Source organism: Sciurus carolinensis, chromosome 9, assembly GCF_902686445.1.
Source record: "Sciurus carolinensis chromosome 9, mSciCar1.2, whole genome shotgun sequence".
NCBI classification, from domain to species: Eukaryota; Metazoa; Chordata; class Mammalia; order Rodentia; family Sciuridae; genus Sciurus; species Sciurus carolinensis.
Genome location: NC_062221.1, coordinates 70,626,806 through 70,645,989, shown reverse-complemented (window position 1 = coordinate 70,645,989; position 19,184 = coordinate 70,626,806). Strand labels below are relative to the sequence as shown.

Here is a 19,184-nt window from a genome sequence, read left to right as displayed (position 1 = left end):
TGTTTCAAAATAAAAAATAAGAAGGGCGCTGGGTTGTGACTCAGTGATAGAGTGTTTGATTAGCACATGTGAGGCACTGGGTTTGACCCTCAGCACCGTATAAATGAATGAATGAATAAATGAATAAATAAATAAATGTTATTTTTTAAAAAATAAAAATAAAGAGGGCTGGGAATGTGGCTCAATGCAAAGTGTCCCTGGGTTCAATCCCAGTACCAAAAAAAAAAAAAAAAAAAAAAAAAATCACAGATATAAAGAATAATATCAAAGAAAAAAGAAAAGAGAAACTAACTATCCCTTGTCAAGTTTGGTGTGGTATAAAAAAGAAAATTCCATAATTATCTGAAAAGGCTATTAGAATACTCCTTTTTTCTTAGCTGCATATGTGTATGAAGCAAGATTTTCTTCATATATTTCCAACAGATCAATAAATTCCAGCAGCTTGACTGAAAAAGCAGATGTGAGAACCCAGCTGTTATCTACAAGCCAGACAGTAAAAGGACTGGCAAGAATGTAAACAATCTTCTCTTGTAATGACACTTTACATTTTTGAATATAGTTATTTTCTCAAAATATGGTATTTATATTAACATGCAAGTAGTTTATTATTGTAAATGGGTTAATTTTTTAAATGTGTCAGTTTTAGTATTTACCCATTATTGTATGGCAAGGTAAAAAAGCAACAATGACTAATAATATTTAATGACTGAATGACTTATTATAGCCAAAGCAAAACAATAACAAATTAAGTACTTGTTATATAAGAAGACATGGTGCCCAGAAAACTTTAAGATAAAAGAAGATATGATCTTAATAGCTTTGGTCATTCATAGCAGAATTAATCACCATAATATGAGCTGACAGAAAATTCATTCAGCTAAAAATAAGAGATTTTATAAGGGTTTAATTAGAATTCCAAAACATTACCAAAGGCTGTCTTTTATGTCTATACATAATGGCCAGGTCACATGTCTGACCAGTACTGGCATGCCTGGGATGGGACTGAGCCACTGACAGGGTCAGATGAGGGATTCATCCCAGGGAGAGAGAGTCCCTAGTTGGGAGTGCTTCATCCTGGCTGCAGAGCCTCACAGGGCCACATGTATTTGTACCCTCTGAAGGCACAGTAGGAGCTAAAGTTCTGGAAGTCTACTTGGGTCAACTCCTTCCTAGTTGTATAACCTTGGAAAACGTTAACAGAACCTTTTGGTGTATCACTTTTCTTAAAAAGGGGGATAATTATTAAATTATTGGTAAATTATTATGAGCACACAAAATGTAAGATGTTTAGAAAAGTTTAGGAAAGTGTCAAAGATAAGTACTTGATAAATGTTACATTCAAAATTATTTAACAGTAAGTAAATAGATTTGGTATAGACTTTAGATTCAGAAATGTTTACTGAATATTTTCAAAATTAAGCACTTGGCATGGTGTGATGGAGCACACCTCCAGTACTGGGAGACTGAGATGGGAGATGGCTTGAGCCCAGGAGTTGGGAGGGCCCTCTAAGCAACACAGGGGTACCCCGTTTCTAGAAGAAAACAAAAACCAGACAAATGAACAAATAAATCAAGCATTTATTTCATGGCTACAAGAATAAAGATACATCCTCAACTAACAATTATGGGCAAAATGATACAGTTAGTTTTCAATAAAAAGTAAAATTATTTGAGCAAACATTTTTAAAGGTTAATAAAGGAAAGCTACAAAATATTAGTAGTTGAATTATGATAACTATGTAACTACCTTGATGCAAATAGAAAAACAAAAATATAGGCTGAGTAGAAACCACTCTGGAGCCAAAGAACCATCCTGCCACGTGAGAGGGAAGTCCAGAGGGTTGGTGGTAACAGGTGGGAGGGCAGGAGCAGCGGGAACAACAGGTGATGGAGAAATACTTCTCTCTACACAAAACTAAGAGCAGGGTGAGGAACTCTGGAGCTGTGGCCTGATTATGGGCAAGGTAGAGCCATCCAAACAAGTTCCCTGGAACCACACCCATCCTTGCCTTACACCCAAGACACGGCAGAAACCAAAACTGGGAGTTTGCAAAATTACCCCACAAAATAAACTGGCAGTTTGAGGTAGAAGTCGCGTAAAAGAAAAGAGGATATAGTAGTCTGCAAACTGTTGACAGTTATGTCAACACACAGCAATGAACTTCCATATTCTGCATACTTTTTGCAGGTCTTTTACTACCAAACACCAGAGCCCAGAACTCTCTGTCTCAGGCCATAAACCACCAGAGAAAAATTAGCTGTACCGAACCCCGGAGCAGACAGCATGGTAAAGGGACCCCATTATAGCCTAAGTAATGCTTCCTGGGAGAATCAGCTTTGCATTTCTGCCTGCCTCACTGACAGAACAAAAAGAGATGAAGTTTTATACACAATCTAGTAGACTTCTTGTATACTCTAAGTCATTCAGTACACGCAAAGGCAAAGGAGGGGTATGTAGCAAGTCTGATGAGTAGGAAACAGGGAAGGTTGCTCATCTGTGTGAGTCAAACACACTTCTTTTGAGTAGACCTTTTGACTTCAGTGGGTAAAATGCTCCAGACTCACAGTCACTATTTATGAGATAAAAAGGCAGTCAAGGTAGAAAATACCAGGAAGACTGTTAATTTAGGATCTTCTGGTAAAAGCACATTCTTTTTTAAAAAGCCTTTCAGTATTTTTCACTGGTGCCCTATAACTATACATAATAGTGGGATTCATACATGCACACAATACAACAATATAAATTGGACAACTTAATTCTTTACTACCTCTCCTTCCCTACCCCTCTTTCATCCCCATGGTCCTCTCCTCTATTCTACTGATCTCCCTTCTATGTTCATGAGTCTACCTTCCACCCTCTGCCCCTTTTTCTCTCTAGCTTCCACATATGGGAAAAAACATACCAATCCCGACTTTCTTGGTCTGGCTTATTTCACTTAACATAATGCTTTCGAGTTCTAGCCATTTTTCTATAGATGGCATAATTTTATTCTTCAGGGCTGAATAAAATTCCACTATGTAACACCACATTTTATTTATCCATTCATCTGTTGATGGACACCTGGGTTGGTTCCATAATTTGGTGATTGTGAACTGTGCTGTTATAAATATGAGTATGCATATATTGCTATGGTCTGATGACTAATTTTTTTTTAGGATAAATCCCCAAGGAGTGGTTCAGCTGGATAATATGGTGGTTTCATTACTGGCCTTTTGAGGAACCTCCATGCTGATTTCCATAGTGGTTGTACTAACTTGCAATCCCACCAACAGTGCAGGAGTGTTCCTTTTCTTCCACATCCTCTCCAGCATTTATTATTAAATAATTTGTATTTTGATGGCTCCCATTCAAGAGTAATTTCTTACCAAGATGAAAAGGAATGTATTACTTACCTGGAAAACATCTGTCTTGTCATCAAATAGACTAATCAAATATTTGTAGTCAGCATAAGCCCAGAATTTAGAATGATCATAATCTTTAAATGGTCCCAAAACACAAGACTGGTCACAGTTCCAGGTCAGAAATTCTTCAAGTGTAGCTTCCACAAAACTACAAACAGTTTCAAACTGGGGAACTGCAGTGTAAGAGAACACACCTTTAAATGTATAATCAAAGTGTTTTCCAAATTTGTTTTTAAACAAAGATAATTTCAACCAAAAAAGAACTATTACTTAAGATTAATTAAACATTAATTTTATACTAGCTATATTATTAAAATAATTTATAATACTCATAATTAAGCATAAAAGCAGAAAATACAGTTTTAACATTAAAAGACTACTTTCATCAAAGCCTGATTTAGTGGTCCAGTGGAATGCTTGAGATTATCAACTGCTCAAGACCCTTTCAGCAAGTCTATGAGGTCAAAACTACTTTCATAATAACACTAAGACATCATTTGCCTTTTTCACTCTCATTCTCTCACAAGTGTACCAGGGAGTTTTCCAGAAGCCACAGGACGTGTGTTGGTGTCTGCTTTGACAGATGGTAGAATACATGCTTATGTTCTAATGTTTTAAATTTCTCCATTTTACTTTCTAGTATGGCAAGTATCACTAGAGACAACTCACATCAGCATAAGCTCATGGGGCACTCAATCATTTTAAAAGGGATCCTGAGATAACAGGACTTGAGAACCATTGCTTCAGATTAAAAAAGAGAAGCAACAACATAATAACTGTTTTTTTGAAAATTTTTGGACTTTACTGCACATTTAGCATACACAATTCCTCAGAATCATTAAGTGGACAATAATGATCTAAAACTTGTTCATTTATTTATTAACTCAGTTATTTCAGAATCATTTATCAAGCATAAAATTTGTAATTAGCATGATGTTCAGGCTCATAAGAACATAAAAAGTAGATAATATTATTGAGTTTAGAATATATTTAGACAAAAATAAATCTTTAACTAGAAGGTAGAGAACTTGAGGCACCATGTAACTAAATACAAAATGTTGTGCCACAGACATTTAGAAAAGGGAAAGGCCATCAGGGATGAGGGTCTATTATCTGTCTACGGTGGGTTTTAGTATGGGTAGAATACCAGTGAGTTAAGATTAGAGTCTTGGATTGATATGAGAACTATTTTTCTAAGACAGGGATGAAATTACTTATTTTGCAACTAGCAGAATATTTTAAATGAGCGCAGAGAAGTTAACAATTTGTTAAGAAATCTGTTTGTGACCTCCTTTGCAAAGCATAAAATCCTTTGAGGGATGAAGACCAGTTAGCCCAGTACCTGACATAGTAGATGCTCAGTAAATGTTAGGCACTATCATTAACTTATATATTTACTTGGAACCTTTTAAAAGTATCTACTTCAACTTGTCACTTGATTTTGAGAAGCAGGATGTTTACCAACATCCATTTATCTAAAAGATAAAAATCTACATACTCAAGAACTATTTAGATTTTTGCATATTTTATGAAGCTCTTAGAACAATGCCTGACACACGGTAAACCATTAACAGACACAAGCTCTTAATATCATTGGCATCATCAAAAAGTCTCCATTACAGCATCAGAGTTCATAAAGTTAAACTCTGACAAACAAAAATGCATATGGCAAGAAAGCTTCATGATGCTGAGAAACAGGAGCCATTTCTGAATCACCTCAGTAAACTCCAATGCTGACCTAAAGATATTGCACTGTCTTGTAAGTTTTCATTTCACAGAATTTTATCCAACTGAATACTAATGCCATTAATTGAGTCAGCTGCGCCTGCGGAGGACTGAACAGGACTTTTCAGTTAAGGCCAGTTATCACAAACAAGTCTGCATGGCAGACCCCGGAACCTGGCCTCATTAGAGGACTTCATTTTCTGTCATGGAAAGCTCTGCATGTTAAAAATGAAAATACAAAAATGTGAAAACTGCTTGCAGGAACTGTTAACCATCAGGGGAAAATTAAAATGAAAAGACTGAATGGAAATGACAGACCTTTTCATTTACATAATTATTTTGAAATAAAATCTTCTCACTCTGACCTGGTGGTAGCGGCACAAAGGTAGTGTTCTGATTTTGTTGAAATGACAATTTTTCTCCAGGTAGTACAGTTGTTTTCTTCTTCTTCTTCTTCTTCTTCTTTTTTTTTTTTTTTCCTTTTCCCCCTCTCTTTAATGATACTGGGGGTTGAACCCAGAGCTTCATACATTCTAAGCAAGCACTCTACCACTAAACTCCACTTGTAATTCTTTTTATTTTTTCATTTTGAGACAGGGTCTCACTAAATTGCCCAGGCTGGTCTTGAACTAATAATCCTCCTGCCTCAGCCTCCCAAATTGCTGGGATTATAGGTGAGCACCATTGTGCTGAGCAGTACAGTTGTTTTTCTTTACAGAATGGAATTATTCCTTTCTAATTTCATTACTATTGTTCTTTCATTTAATGACGAAGTAGCCTAGGCAGTGACAACTTCCATCTTACTTACTGTAAATGTTAGGTAAGAAGAAGCTCAACTGAGTACAGGATTTAGCAGTAGTGCAGAAATTGAGCTTGCTTTTAACTCTCAGAATAAACGTCTTAAAATATTTTTTTGCCCAGCAGGAAAACAAACACTTCTCCATTTTGTTAAACTTTCATCATTTTTCAAATAAGAAACAATACATTGGGTGTAAGCTCCGAACAGGACTTTTGATCACTGCTCCTCTAACTTACCGATATTTAGGGTTATTTCTACAATTGCTTGCCAATTTTTCCAAGTTGAGGTACACTGCCGCCACTGAGCACATATCTTGACAAATGAATGTGATTCAAAATAGTTTCAAAGACCTGTGTGATACTTACCACTTTCTTCCTACAACAAACTAAGGAACACATTGGCATTTTTAAAATGCCAATTATTGCCAGGAGTAATGGTTTGTACTTATTGTCCCTGCTGCTTAGGAGGCTGGGGCAGGAGGATCGCTTGAGCTCAGGAGTTTGAGGCCATCATGAGCAACACAGCAAGACACTGTCTCAAACAACAACAACAAAACTGTCAAATTACTAAGACTACTCTGCAGGCACCCTAGAAAAATTCTAACCAAACCAAAAACAGAAATAAGAAATACAATCAACCAAGAGGAAACAAGGTTATCATTGTTGATAAGATCATAAGCATGTCTACCTAGATGACCACCAGATCAAAGAAAAAACTATCTAGACTAATAAATGGCTGAATAAGAACTAAACATATAGAAATAAATGACTTTTACCTATGAATCAGTCACAACCAGTTAGAGAAAAACAATGCCTTCATAACACCTGTAATGAATTTATAACACTTGAAAAATTTTTATTGATCTATATGAAAACTATAAATTGTTTTGCTGAGAGGTAGACTTGGTAAGTGAAGATAATATGTTCTGATGTAGGAAAAATATATATATACACATACACACTTTTCTTTTGGTTCTTTTTTAGTTATACATGACAGTAGAACGTATTTTGACATATACAAACATGAAGTAAACTTCCCATTCTTGTGGTTGTACATGATGTGGAGTTATACTGGCTGCATATTCATACATGAACATAGGAAAGTTATGTCTGATTCATTCTACTGTCTTTCCTATTTCCCGCCCCCCTGTTTCCCCCATCCCAATCTGGTGAACCTCCTCTACCCCAAACCCCACCTATTGTGAGTAAGTATCCATATATCCGAGAGAATATTTGGTCTTTGGTTTTGGGGGACTGTCTTATTTTACTTAGCAAGATAATCTCCAGTTTCATCCATTTACCAGCAAATGTCATAATTTCATTCTTCTTTATGGCTGAGTAATAAGGAATATACATGTTTATTACAATGTAATTTTTTCCAAAACTAATTTCCACAGTTTCATACATTTCATTTAAAATCCCAACAGAATTTCTTTAAAAAGCAAGCACTTTGTTTAATTCTAAAATTCATTTAGATGAATACAATTCAAAATATCTAAGAAGGAAGGATAACAGAAGTTCAGAGTAGATTAGTAATTATCACAGGCTGAGGAGAGAAGGGAGGAGAGAGAGATGGGAAAGGTTGGTCAGTGGGTACTAAGTTAAAAGGGAAATAAGTTCTACTGCATAGTAGAGTGACTACAGAAAAAAACAATATACTATATATATTTTTAAAAGCTAGAAGAAAGAATTTTGAATGTTTGACAAATGAATATTTTCACCACAAGGAAATGATCAATGTTTGAGGAGGTAAATGTGCTAATTCTGAACTAGACAATATATATTGCATACATGTATTGAAACACAACATAATATGTAAATGTGTACAATTTTATGCGTCAATTTTAAATATGAATAAAAATAAAATTTAAAAGTTAAAGTAAGGATAATGAGTTGTACTTTCAAATATTAAAATATATATTGGTATTAAAATAGCATTTTAACTTATTACTAGTCCCAAAACTAATAGCTAAAAATATGGGCCAGAGACTGATGCCAAAATTCACACAAGAAAATAACAATATAATAAAACTGGTTTCCAAAGGGAGTAAGGTTAAAAAAAAAAAAAGTTTCCAACTATTTGGAAAAAACTCATTGAACATCACATACCGAAACATATATAAAATGAATAAAGAATAAAATGTAAAAAAGGAAATCATTAACTACTAGAAGAAAATATTAGAATATCTATTTTTGGGAGAAGGAATTTCTAAGAATAAAATAAACAAGAATAAAAATGTTACTTGAGTATTATTTGATTTGACTATATAAAAATGTGAAGCAAAATGAAAATACAAATGACAAACTGGGAAACGTACTAGTACCTATAGAATATTCTTAATATATAAGGAATTTATTAACAAAAAGTTAAACTCTAAATCTTCAATGAAGAACTAATCAAATAACAATTATCAGAAAAAATACAAATTACAGATGAATATGAGCATATGTTCAACACTGCCAGCAAAGAAATAAATGTTAATTGAAATATGAGATGCTATTATTAACCTATCAGTAAGATTTTTTTTTTTAAAGATGAGTCCCAGTTTTTGTCAAAGAAGTAACAAAATAGTTACTCTGAAAAAAGTGTCAGTGGAAACTAGTGTTCTGTAAGGTGCTTGTCCTGTGTAACAAGTCTTCCAATCTTTCACTCCACATATTTCTGAATGTCCATTAGGTGTTCTGCCCAAGATGAGACATGGCCCTTGCTCTCACCAAAATGACCTTAATCAGGTGATTACTTACACAACTAACTACTTGATTAAAACTGTGCTAAGTATGGCTAAGAAATACCAGGTGTTCTGGGATAACTGTATAGCCACACATGATTTGCGGGGTGGGGGATGATAGATCTGGTCAGTAAAGAATGCCATTTAAGCTAAGATTTCAAGGAAGAAAAGCAACTCACCAGATAAATTTAGGGGAAAGGAAAATGGGAAAAGAAAAAAGAATGGTTAAATACATAGAGAGAACTACATACACAAAGACAAAGGCCCCAAAGTAGGAACAAACAAATTCCTGGAAATAAAGAAATGGAAAATAAACTGTTGGCCTGAGCTGGGGGAGAGAGAGATTAAGTTGGGCCTTCTATACCACAATAAATATCTTGGTCTTTAGCCTAAGGGTAAGGGAAATCATTAAAGGGTTTTAAGTAGAATTGTAAGATGAGATTTGTTTATTTAAAAACTGTCCCTGGTAACAGTATGAGAAATGGCCCAGGAAGGACAGGACATTAGGGCATGGGGATGGATGGAAAGACTAGGACTAGGAAAGAGGCTACTGCAGCTATGGATGGGAGAGAGGGTAACAAAGTCTAGAGGATGGCCATGGAGAGAGGGAAACAGGTACTGCTAGATGTCCAGAATGTGAGTCACGAGCCATCGGAATGACAGGGCACTCAGAATGACTCAGGTTCTGGTGTAAGAAGCTTCAGATAGTGCTGCTGATGATGACTATTTTCATATCCTTTGACCCAGTAACTCTCCTTCTAGGAATCTCCCCTAAGAGAAATAACCAGAAACTTGGACAAGATTTGTTTGCAAAGATGTTCCCTACAGCAGTTTTTATAAATTTAAAACTTGTAAGAAATATAATCAAAATGGGAGGATTTAAAATAAATTATCAGACTACCATATAATGGAATATTAGGTAGCCATTTAAAAGTCACATTTAATGTCAAGAGTAGCTGCTCAGAATATATTAACTAAAAAGAAAAGCAGGTGTGAAACATAATATATTTTTTAAATACAAAAGGCCCATGTTGATGAACATTAAAGTATAACTAAAGACTATCTCTAGGTAGTAGGACAGGTGTTTCTAAGGTTCTTGGGCTTTTCCATTTTTTTGTCTTTTCTACATTAAAGAAGTCATAGTTTTATTTTAAAATATTTATATTTTAAAATAACATTTATTGAGCTAGATACTATTCCAAATGTTTTAGGCATATGAAATCACTTACTCTTGAAAATATTTCTTTTTTCTTTTTGGTACTGGGGATTGAACCCAGAGGCGCTTAACCACTGAGCCACATCTCAGCCCTATTTGTATTTTATTTGGAGACAGGGTCTCGCTGAGTTGCTAGGGCCTCACTAAGTTGCTAAAGCTGGCTATGAACTCTCAATCCTCCTGCCTCAGCCTCCCAAGCTGTTGGGATTACAAGTGTGCACCACTACGCACCCTCTTGAAATTATTTCTAACATTCAGAGAAGCTAAGTGACTTGCTCAAGGTCCCACAGTAAACCAAAATTTAAACTCATGCAGGCTGACGCTAGTGGCTCTCCTACACTATTATCATATACTGCCTGTGGAAGTATTATATTTATTTATTCAGAAGTAACTTTAAAAAGAACAAATTATCAGGACCATGCCCTAAATGGGACAAAAAATGTGCAAGTCATATATTTGACAAGGGTCTTATACCTAGAATATTTAAGAACTCTTACAAATCAACAACAAAGAGACAAAACTCCCAATTAGAAATAAGCCAAGTATTTGAATGGACATTTCTATTAGTCAATAAACATATGAAAAAACGCTCAACATTATTGATCATTAGGGAAATGTGAATCAGAACCACACTAAGATAACACTTTACATGTACTAGGATGGCCACAATTTTCAAAAATGGAGTGTAAGTGTTAGCAAGGCTGCAGAAAATTGGAACTTTTGTACATTGCAGGTGGGAATGTAAAATGGTGCAGCCACTATGGAAAACAGTTTGGCAATTCCTCAAAATGTTAAACATATATTTACCATATGACTTAGTAATTCTACTCCTAGGTATCTACTCACAAGAAATGAAAACATATAACCACATAAAAATCTGTTCACAAATGTTCATAGTAGCATTATTCATAATAGCCTCAAAGTGGAAAGAACTCAAATGTACAACAATTGATGAGTAGCTTAAAAAAAATTTATATATTCACACAACAAAATATTATTGGCAATAAAAAGAAAAGAAGTACTGATGCACACAGGTTAAACATTCTTTATCTGAAGTGCTTAGGACCAGAAGTGCTTCAGGTTTCAGATTCTGGAATATTGGCACATATACATGTACATGTGTGTGTGTGTGTACATGTATATTAATAGAGAGATCTTGGGGAGAGGACTTAAGTCCAAATATGAAATTCATTTATGTTTCATATATAACTTACATGCATAGCCTGAAGGTAATTTTACATATCTATGGTGCACTTGCATTGTGACTATGACCTGTCATATGAGGTCAGGTATGGAATTCTATACTTGAAAAGTTCAAATTTGGGATCATTTCAGATTTATGGATTAGGGATATTCAACTTATACTACTACATGGATGAACCTTAAAAACATGCTGAGTGGAGGATATCACACACAAAAGGCCAAATCATGTATGATTCTGTTTATATGGTATGTCCAGAATAGGTATATTCATAGAGATAAAAAGTAGACCAGTGGTTGCCAGGGCTGGGGTAGGGCACAATGAAGGGCTGCTTAAGGGGTACTGACTTCTGTATGGGACAGTGAAATAAATGTTCTGAAATTAGACAACAATGAGAGTTGTACAACACTATGAATACACTAACAGCCACCCAATCGTATACTATTAAATGACTGAAATGTGAATTTTACCTGGATTTTTAAAAAGACCTAATCATCCTTATTAAGAACTCAAGAATAGTTTTTTACAATTCTAGAGACATTTTCCTTTTTCTTTTATGCTTCAGTATTGACTTGAAAATATCACATTACTATGTCTCATCTATAAAATGGAATAATGGTAGTACCATTCTAGGAAGGTGCTGAGCAGATTAAGAGAGGGGATATGCATACAGCTGGCCCAAGGTGATAGCTCTCAAGAGATGTCAGCTACTCGTAGCTACATCTAGTACTGATGATGTATCTGGGGTCTAATCAGAATGTGAAAAAAATGACAATTTCTTTTTCTCTCCAAATTAGTATCTAAAAAGATGCTTCAAGGAGTGGCATATTTCACTAAAATCAAGAAGGAAAAGGCATGATCTGATTTATCTTATAGATGCTGGTCTAGTATTTAATTTCTTTTTTTCAATTTTTTTTTTTAGTTGACAATGGATATTTATTTATTTATTTATATGAGGTGCTAAGAATCAAACCCAGTGCCTCACGCATGCTAGGTAAGTGCTCTACCACTAAGCCACAACCCCAGCCCTAGTACTCAATTTCAAAATACATTAAATAGGCTATTGATTATGTTATTGAGTTCTATGGTTTCTTTGTTTAGTTTTTGTTTGGAAGATCTATCTAGTGGTGACAGTGGTATGTTAAAGTCACCCAGAATTATTGTGTTGTGGTCTGATTCCTGGAATTGAGAAGGATTTGTTTGATGTACATGGATGCACTGTTGTTTGGGGCATAAATATTTACGATTGTTATGTCTTCCTGATTTATGGTTCCCTTAAGCAGTATCAAATGTCCTTCTTTATCCCTTCTGACTAACTTTGGCTTGAAGTCCACTTTATCTGATATAAGGATGGAAACCCCTGCTTTTTTACTGAGTCCATGTGCATGGTAGGTTTTTTCCCATCCTTTTACCTTTAGTCTGTGGATGTCTTTTTCTATGAGATGAGTCTCTTAAAGGCAGTATGTTGTTGGGTCTTTCTTTTTAATTCATTCTGCCAGTCTATGTCTTTTGATTGATGAGTTTAGGCCATTAACATTCAGGGTTATTATTGAGATATGATTTGTATTCCCAGTCATTTGGGCTTATTTTTGATTATTAACTTGGCCTGGTTTCTCCTTTGAATGGATTTTTCTTTAAGGTAGTACCTCCCTTTGCTGACCTACATTGTTGTTTTTCATTCCTCCTCCTGGAATATTTTGTTGAGAATATTCTATAGCACAGGCTTTCTATTTGTAAATTCTTTTAACTTTTGTTGATCATGGAAGGGTTATTTCATTTTTAAATCTGAAGGTTAGTTTTGTTGGGTATAGGATTCTTGGTTGGCAACCATGTTCTTTCAGAGCTTGAAATATGTTGGTCCAGGCCCTTATAGCTTTTAGAGTCTGGGTTGAGAAATCTGCTGATATCCCTATGGGTTTCCCCCTATATGTAATCTGCTGCTTTTCTCTCACAGCCTTCAAAATCCTATCTTTATTTTGTATGTTAGGCATTTTCATTATAATGTGCCTTGGTGTGGATCTGTTGTGATTTTGTACATTTGGTGTTGTGTAAGCTAATTGTATTTGATCTTCCATTTCATTCTTCAGGCTTGGGAAATTTTCTGGTATTATTTCATTGAATAGGTTGTTCACTCCTTTGGTTTGTATTTCTGTGCCTTCCTCAATCCTGATAATTCTTAAATTTGGTCTTTTTATGATGTCCCATAGTTCTTAGAGATTCTGTTCATGATTTCTTACCTTCTCTGTTTGGGCAACCTTATTTTCAAGATTAAATATTTTGTCTTCATTGTCTGAGGTTCTGTCTTTCAAGTGGTCTAGTCTTTTGGTGATGCCTTCCATTGAGTTTTTTATTTGGTTTATTGTTTTCTTCATTTCAAGGATTTCCGTTTGGTCTTTTTTTTTTTTTTTTTTGAGAATCTCTAGCTCCTTGTTGAAATGATCTTTTGCTTCCTGCAGTTGTTCTTTCAACTGCTTATTGGTATGATTGTTCATTGCCTGCATGTGCTCTCTTAACTCATCCTTTGCTTCATGAATCATCTTAATCATCTGAAGTCCTTTTCTGACATTTCTTCTACCATACTGTCACTGGATTCTATTAATATAGAATCTAGATTTGTTTGGATCATTTTCTTCCCTTGTTTTTTCATGTTGTTCATGTATCTTCTCCTCTAGCAGTGCAGATCTGGGGTATTGCAGTTTCCCTCCTGTCGGCTTATAGTGACCCTATGGGTTTCCAAAACCTTTTCTTTAAGGGGAGATCAATATTAGCAGTGCCTAGTTCAGACAGTATGCAACCCTAGACCAAATAGCCCCTATGAGGACATTAACAATATTGTCATAATAAACAGAATGAGTTCAATTATTATCTTCAGTATAACAAATATATTTGCAATAAGGTCTGCAGTTTCTAATGGAGGACAAAGAGGATGCGGAGGGGTGTAGGATGTAGCTGTTAATGGGATAAGAAAAGAATATATAGAAGTTCTAGATAATAGAGTAAGAAGAGTGTAATCAAAAGAAGTTGGTTGTTAGCATGTGAAAAGGGAGAAAGAGACTCTGAGGGAACAGGTAAACAAAAGGAAAAGAAAGCAAGAAAAGTAAAGAAATAAAAACTTAAAATTGTTCAATAAGGAGAAAAAAGAAAATCTACACTATAACAGACATACAGTATTCAAACCTCCCAGTCTTTAGTAGCCTGATGCATGAGAGGTACCTGACAATGGGCTTCAAGTCTCCAGTAGGCGTCTCAGGATGGGATTTACCCCACCTAGAGATCAGAGCTATGGCTTCCAGGATTATCCAAGATGGCTGCTGTCCAAATGTGTTGGCAAGTGGGGAGCTGCAGTTCGGGGTGTGGGTGTGGTCAGCTGGAGGTCCTGGAGGAGGGGTACAGTTGGTCAGGAAGGGGTCCTGGAGGTGGAGTGTGGTCAGTCTGGTTGTGGGATCCTGGAGGCGGGGTGCAGTCAGTCAGTCTGGGGGTCCTGGTGATAGGGCACAGTCAGTCAGTCTTGGGGTCCTGGTGGCAGGGAGCAGTCAGTCTATGTGATGGCCCCAGAGGCATGCAGTTATCAGTCGGGCTGAGGGATCCTGGAGACAGGGCTTAGTCAGTCTGGCCAGGGGTCCTATAGGTCCTGGCTGTTTTCTCAAAATGGCGGCAGCCATGTGTAGCCAAACCTGCAGGTACTGTGACAGTTAACTTCCAAGCAACAGCAGGCTGCTGGCGCTCCACTGGTGGTCTGTGGTAAGTTTGCTGACTGCTGTTGGACGATCAGGAGGTGAACCTTGGGTGGTGGATGATGGATAGGTGAAAGGCAGGCGATGGACAGGAAAGAGGCAGGCAAATGACCAATGACAGGCACCTGACAGTGAACAATCTGCACTCAAAAAGGCGTCAATATGCTGGCTGGGTGTAGGTGATTGCAGTAGACAAATGGGGTAAACAGCAGGGGATCGATAAGCAGCAAAAAACTGCCTCACCAAGAAACAGATATCCTTTGCTTGAACCCAAGTTATGGAGCGACAAGGAATACAGCCTTCCTCTAGTCTGCCATCTTGAATCTCAAAATACATTAAACAGTTCAGTCTGTGACTGGAATGAGATGCCAAAGAGTTCCAGGTATAGTAATCCTTCTCTATCTATCAGAAATTCAAGAGGACTCTAGATACCAAAAACTAATTCCACGAGATACACTACAAGGTCAACATGAGAGAAAAATGTGGAACTACCGAAAGAGAAAATGGGGAATTATTTAGTTCCTCTTGAATTGTTTTCATATTCATGAGTCACATCACTGCAATGCTCAAAAACTGAATTTCTAGACAAGTTAAACATCAAACAATGGCTATGAACTCCATTAGACTAGAAATAGCACTGTTTCTTTTCTTCATACTAACTAAATTTTACAGTTAATAGTAACTGCTCGACCTGACAAAAGAGGGGAAAAGGAATATTAGAAGTCTTCAGGCAAGTAGAAGGAACAGGCAAAATCAAACTGTTCAAGATAATTAAAAAACAGCTTGTACAGTGGGCTCAACTAAAGTCCCAGCTGTGCAGGAGGCTGAGGCAAGAGGATGGCTTGAGTTGAGGAGTTCAAGACCAGCCTAGGCAACAGATAGACTCCATCTCAAAAATGAAGTGAGCATGGAGGTATAGCTCAATGGTAGAGTGTTTGCCTGGCATGCAAAAGGCCTGAGTTCAATCCACAGCCCACATATATACACACAAACAGTTTTGGATATTTTTCATGTTTCTGCAGTGAATACAGGCCAGGATTGATAAAGCAGTAGATAAAATTATGACCAAGACTAAGCACGATAGTCGGAAGGACAAGTTGTATGTGAGTCAAAAGTAGAAGGGACTATTACATTGTATAATTGATTATTAGACTGTAGCATTGGTATTATATTATTATGCTGTATTATTGTATTATTTTGTAGTATTTCTCTTTTTCAGTCCCTGGGAACATAAACAATAGCATAGTAACAAGTATTTATTAAATATCTACTTCACTCAATGAACCACAAGAATGCCTAGCAACTTACATATTTACATATAGAATATATGAACAAACATTATCATTTTGTATGGGAGTTTAAATTATATTTAGTCTAAAAAACAAAACACACAAAAAAATCTGCCTCAAGTCAAAGTATTCAAATAAAATTGGACAATGAAAGGTCGAAAAGAAGATTAGAAATAAAGGATTCTTCAGAGATAAGGAAACCACTGCTGAGAGTGTGGGAGAGCTATTGAAGAGGCATTATTACTATGAGGATTACTTCCAGTTTTACCTGTGTCTATGGTTTTCATTCCCATTCTGAATCTTATCTGCTTGCCATGAAGGACCTCAGAAAGGTATTTAGCAGTCCAGTGTCGAGCCGGCCAATCAAAAACCATGTTACAGAAGATTGCGGGCTGTTGTAGAGACATTATAATTTCTTTTGCTTTCTCTGGGGTAAAAGGTTTGACATGTTCACCTAGGGATAGAAATGAATAGAGCAACAGATAAATATAAAATCATTTTATATCACATGAAGGAAAAATAGCTAATGATGTTTCTGTACTGGCAAATCTTGTTGTGCAAATTACACTGTACTTTGTCTATGACTATGTACATACATATTTGACCTCAAAGGATCATAAAATGCTTAAATGATTTCTTTCATATTGAATTTTAAAGGTATTAATATGGTAAATATTTACCATTTTCAAAGTTATATATGAAACTTTTGTATTAAAACAAGAGGCTTTCCAACTGCTTTGTATTTTAAAAGATGACAATTTTTAGAAAACATTGTGATTAGGGCTGGGGAATGGCTTGGTGGAAGAGCACTTGCCTAGCATACACAAGGCCCTGGGGTCAAGCTCCAGTAATGTAGGGGAAAAAAATTGTTTCACAATTGGAGAATTATGTAAGAAAGTAAGAAATGCTGATGAAAACTATTCTGGAACAACCAGAGTTGCTGGAGTCAGCCACAATTCTATTTGCTATATCACAGGTTAAATGCCCCCCCAAAAGTACTAAATTAATACAGCAGTCAATCTGGAAGGGGAGAGATTATTTTTTATTGTGTTTTTAAGAATAAAAGATGTGCTAAATGGAAATTCATAGTAATTCTTGGTTTCAATGCATCTATAAACAGTACTGGGTGTATGTATAAACCAAAACTGACTACTAAATACTCAAGTTTCACAGGACAGAATGTTAATCTCAGGTAGGATAGTAAAGATTAGTACTTTTTAAATATGAGAACCAAAAATTCTTTCTCTTAGTGCTAGAGATTGGACCCAGAGTGTTTGCCCATACTAAGAAAATGTTCTACTGCAGAATTCTCTCCCCAGCCAGAAAGTGTCTCTTCAAATAAAGACACTTAAGATGAAAAGTTTGGAGCTGGGCGTGGTGGTACACACCTGTAATCCCAGCTGCTAGGGAGGCTGAGGCAGGAGGATCACGATTTCAAAGTCAGCTTAAACAACTAAGCAAAGCCTTAAGTAATTCAGTGAGACCCTGTCTCTAAATAAAATACAAAAAAGCGTTGGGATGTGGTTCAGTATTCAGTAGTTAGGTGCCCCTGGATTCACTCCCCAGTACCCAAAAAAAAAAAAAAAAAAAAAAGGAAAGTTTAGAAGAAGGGTTAAAAATACCTTCATACTCTGACCCTAAAAAACATACATTTATGATTCTTGAGAACAATCAGCAACCCTTCTATTTTGGTTATTTCATCTGTACTTACACCGAATTCAAAAAGTTTCAAAGATCTCATAAATAATCTAAATTCCTCCCCACCCAACCTCTTCTAAACCTCTAAAAGGAAGAGGAATAGGGGAGGATTCATGGAAGAACTTGAGTAATTTGTGCTTGTGTAAATGTTGAGGCTTATTTTTAAAGGAAATGAAAATTTAAGTCAGTTTGGCCTTCTCAGACAAGAAGGGGAATCCTTTCCTAAGTCCTTCAAAGTGAACAGGTTCCGAGTACTAGGCAGCTCATGTTTGAGAAGTCTGTGACATGGACATGGCCATCACTCCTGAGGCAGGACATCAGTGTGGATGCTCAACAGGAAAAGGTAGAAGATTTGGGGACTACAGAGTGAAGATGAAGAAGGTCCCTTTAAATCTTGATGTGGAAGTCCCAGGTTTATGTGAACTTTACATGTTGAAAAGCCCCATAAAGGACAATATGATGTGCCCAAGAATAAAATTTTGTCTTGACCTTAAGATGGTTGGTTTTTGTTTTGTTTTCACTTTGACATGAGTGATAACTCTACATTCAAGGTCTCAATCTATACCTCCCAATGGGAAGTACTTGGTTACTCAGAATGCACTGCACCCAATCTTTCCAGACTCGAAGTGCCTGGGTTTCATGTGTATGAAAATGGACGAGTCACATTTTTTATTACGTATTTTTAAAGTTTTGCTAGACTATTGAAGGGAAGGTAAAATTTCTCCCCAACCTAAGGATCTCTGGCAGGAACTGACATAAGACAGGTTAACAGGAGAAAAGTCCCTTGTCTATGGGAGCCCTCACAAGAAAAATGAAGACCCCCAGAAGCAGCTGGATCATAAATGCTTAGATACCAGGTTGGACAAGGTATTAAACTGTGAAAGCATGACAGGAAAAAGGGGTTAGGCTAGAGCAGTTAACGGAAGAAAAGTGACTTGGGACATAAGGGTTAGTTTAACGAGGTTTGATTGCAAAGATTTCTCTCAGCCTTGAGTCTACATATTTGGTTATAAGAATGACTTCCTTGAGCTGGGGTTGTGGCTCAGTAGTAGAGCTCTTGCCTAGCATGTGTGAAGCAGTGGGTTCAAGTCTCAGCACCACATATAAATAAATGAATAAAATAAAGATCCATCAACAACTAAAACATAAATAAATAAATAAAAATAAAAGAATGACTTCCTTTCTCCTGGCACAGGAGGGCACCTTTCCCATGAGAGTTTTATCTCCTGCTTGTGGGAGAAAAAGGAAAGTCAAAGTACCCTTTTCTTGCATCTGCTATGTTTCAAGTGTCTCTAACCCAAAATAATCACTACGCCTAAGAGGCATATTTTGACCTCCTAATCTATGAAGATACTATGCATTTATGATACGTACTGATATGCTCTGTTGTTC

The 19,184-nt window shown here is 36.2% G+C and overlaps 1 protein-coding gene across 1 annotated transcript in view; it reads right to left on the bottom strand.

Annotated features, from left to right (window-relative positions):
* Positions 1 to 19,184, bottom strand: part of Hspbap1 (HSPB1 associated protein 1) — a 73,315-nt gene that overhangs the window by 43,533 nt on the left and 10,598 nt on the right. Inside the window, exons 2-3 of the mRNA XM_047565164.1 lie at positions 16,363 to 16,548; positions 3,394 to 3,575 (exon numbers count right to left, since the gene is read on the bottom strand). Of these exons, the coding sequence (XP_047421120.1) occupies positions 3,394 to 3,575; positions 16,363 to 16,548 (368 nt within the window). The remainder of the gene's footprint in view (positions 1 to 3,393; positions 3,576 to 16,362; positions 16,549 to 19,184) is intronic.